The sequence below is a fragment of the Azolla caroliniana genome, unplaced genomic scaffold (assembly GCF_043228905.1).
Source record: "Azolla caroliniana isolate FFs.n. ecotype wild unplaced genomic scaffold, voAzoCaro1.0.p SCAF_1, whole genome shotgun sequence".
NCBI classification, from domain to species: Eukaryota; Viridiplantae; Streptophyta; class Polypodiopsida; order Salviniales; family Salviniaceae; genus Azolla; species Azolla caroliniana.
Window position 1 is genome coordinate 3,455,609 of NW_028230436.1, and position 2,716 is coordinate 3,458,324.

Genomic DNA, 2,716 nt, shown 5'->3' on the forward strand with positions numbered 1-2,716 from the left:
TGTCCAATATTAGTTATATGTTATTTATTAATGCAATTCGTCACTTGTGGGCAAATTCACAAGTAAAGGTGCCCATCTTCCATATCAAAGCCAGAAACATCAATCTGAATAAATTGATGATCTATGCTAGTAAGTGCATTTGAACTCCTTCAATACAATTTAATGCTTTTTCGTGGTTCAGAAATCCCCTATACCAAAACTCAAGTTTCTCTACTGTAATAATTTGTATATACTTCTCAAAATGATTTTTGTCATTCATTGCAGCATTCACCGTTTTCACTTTGTCGACTGGAATGACAACCTGCACAGTATACAAAAGCCAAAAGACTGTCAAACTACCACCCTGCCCGATTCCTTTTCTAATGCCTCAATACAATCCTTGTTATCTGATTGATTTACTTTACTCTCTCTCTCTCTCTCACTATACTAGCCCTACGGCTTGAGTTCAAGTTCCAATCTTCTCACTTCTCTATCCTCTTAATTTACTAGAGGCCACTGTGAAATGTAGGGGTTGAACCCATGACCTTCTGGTCTGAATTGGATCATCTCTGTGTGTGTGTGTGTGTGTGGCTGTTAGCCATTGACAAGACACGTTTTAAGTTTTATTAAGCCATGCATTGGGGCTCTCATATCCTTATTTGCACTAGATGACACAGTAAAATGTAGGCACTGCCGTACTAATAAGCTTTCGGAGCTTGCAGCTAAAACTATTAGAGTGAAACAAGATGTTGGGACTACATCTTCTTGCTAATTTCGGAGTCCCAAAGAAACTGTTATAGCACCTAAACATATTGCATACAGTTTGTCGAGGGAAAGATCAATCAGTAAATCTAGAAGAAAACCAAGGTGATGCTACTTGACACCATACATCAAGATAACATCATTTTATAAAGAGAAAGTTCCATCCGCAAACCTAGGAAAAACCAAGGTTACTTAACACCATTCAAGCATGGGGAATCTGGGAACCCAACGTTATGATAAACCAATGGCCACATCTAGAATGACCATTGGTCACTGCACTGACTTGAATAATCAGCGGTGATCCTCCAGGGTTCCTCATATGAGTTAAAAGTTGAAACTGGCTTATACACACAAACGATCATGAAGAACCACACCCCAAAGATAAGATAAGATATTGCCTCAACACATATAAGCACATACCTGATAATAACTCAACATTGTTTGTCCTGGTGTAGTATTGTATGGTAGAGGTCGATCACTTGCAAAAGCAATTCTCCTTGTTGTTATAAATAGTGTTCCAGCAATAGGGCCTGCTGATGTAGAGAGAAAACATGTGTATGCATTGATAAGCTTTTCATTCGGAAGGGAATCAAATTTCTGGAGAAATATTTGTTCAAATCCTCCTCCCGTTAAGACCTTTGTACCGAGACTGAGCCTTCCCCACGTTGTGTTTATGATGTTAGGGCCTGTCTTAACTTTAATAAAAAAAAACCACTTATTTCTCTTAGTACAGAAAAATCCAACAGTTTCCTAATTGCATAAGCATATCCATACCATGTTGCCAGATGCTATTAGCAGTATCCTCAATAATTCTGCTACATTTGGTAAAATATTCTGAAGCAACCACTGTAGGATCTGTGAAAGACGTGCTATACACTTTAATGGATCAAGTACAAATTAGACATACTGTAGAGTAGCACATATAAAACCATGTAATTACACAGGAATGTATAGCTATCACATAGATAATGGTGAATGAAGTAGATTTGGTGCTCTGGAAGAAGGTCCCTCATTTAATAAAATGGCAGTTAAATTGTTCAACTTGCTACTTAGAAACATTTACAAAAGGGAACAAAAGCTGATAGAAATATACAAATTTCCAACTACATATCTTTCTCTTATTGTGCCATTTTTCTCATATTTTCGTATTATTTTATGGATGAAAATAGAACTCAGCCAATTAGTAAGAAGAAACATTTTCCCAAACATTCATGAGGCAGAGTATGCTACTATCCTGACAAAAGAATGAATCAATTTCATAAAAACCCATGGAAGTCAAATGTGATGTCATGTCATGTGTAAGCAGAGATTGTATTATCATAGTAATGAAACAAACTCATAAACAACATAAAGATGAGAAGACAATGTGACATGCAAGAGCACGCATACACATTCAGCGATTCCTTCTGATTCACGTCAAGATACAAGCCACATCATAAGATAGCTGTATCCATATACACGTATATGGATACAGCTATATGTGCATGAAGGAGGAATGTAGTACCTTTGCCAGAAATTCCCGATGCAGGTTGAGTATAGACATAAGGATGGTGAGGGTAAGCGGTGAGTACAGAGGTGACTTGCGAAGGTGCTTGACTGAAAGCCCTACCATGCGATTGAGAGGGTGGAACAGGAACTAAACTGCTCGCCATATCCTTGCTCTAGTTCTGTGGATGCGTCTGCTGCCGAGTGCTGTGCTCAGTCAGGGTGGACAAAAAACGGAACTTTCGTCGCTGACATCCTTAGTGCCATGGCTCCACAGCGCGTGCAGAGTATCGATTCCTCGGCTGTGGGGATAAAATGTCGCAAAAAGGAGGAGGAATCCGCAACAGAAGAGAACAATCAATCAATCAATCAACCAATGAAATGGATCTAGTACAGACTCATGTTCTTCCATTACAGAACGACCAGAAGGCGGGGGCAGCGTGCAGAGCATCGATTCTCTGCACCGATTCCTGGCTGTGGGATACAATCT

The 2,716-nt window shown here is 39.2% G+C and overlaps 1 protein-coding gene across 1 annotated transcript; it reads right to left on the bottom strand.

Moving 5' to 3' along the window:
- Positions 1 to 2,716, bottom strand: LOC147868379 (GEM-like protein 1). Its single transcript, XM_087318551.1, has 4 exons — positions 2,246 to 2,716; positions 1,516 to 1,596; positions 1,162 to 1,436; positions 1 to 301 (listed from the first exon to the last, which is right to left on the bottom strand). The coding sequence occupies exons 1-4, from the start codon at positions 2,391 to 2,393 to the stop codon at positions 122 to 124; spliced, it is 684 nt and encodes a 227-aa protein (XP_087174677.1). The 5' UTR covers positions 2,394 to 2,716; the 3' UTR covers positions 1 to 121.

Excerpts from the sequence above, each read along its gene's own strand:
- LOC147868379 (XM_087318551.1), bottom strand. The coding sequence starts at position 2,393 with ATGGCGAGCAGTTTAGTTCCTGTTCCACCCTCTCAATCGCATGGTAGG. Across the intron at positions 1,437-1,515 it reads TAATAGCATCTGGCAACATG|TTAAGACAGGCCCTAACATC; the intron begins GTATGGATATGC and ends TTTTTATTAAAG. Across the intron at positions 302-1,161 it reads CAATGTTGAGTTATTATCAG|GTTGTCATTCCAGTCGACAA; the intron begins GTATGTGCTTAT and ends TATACTGTGCAG.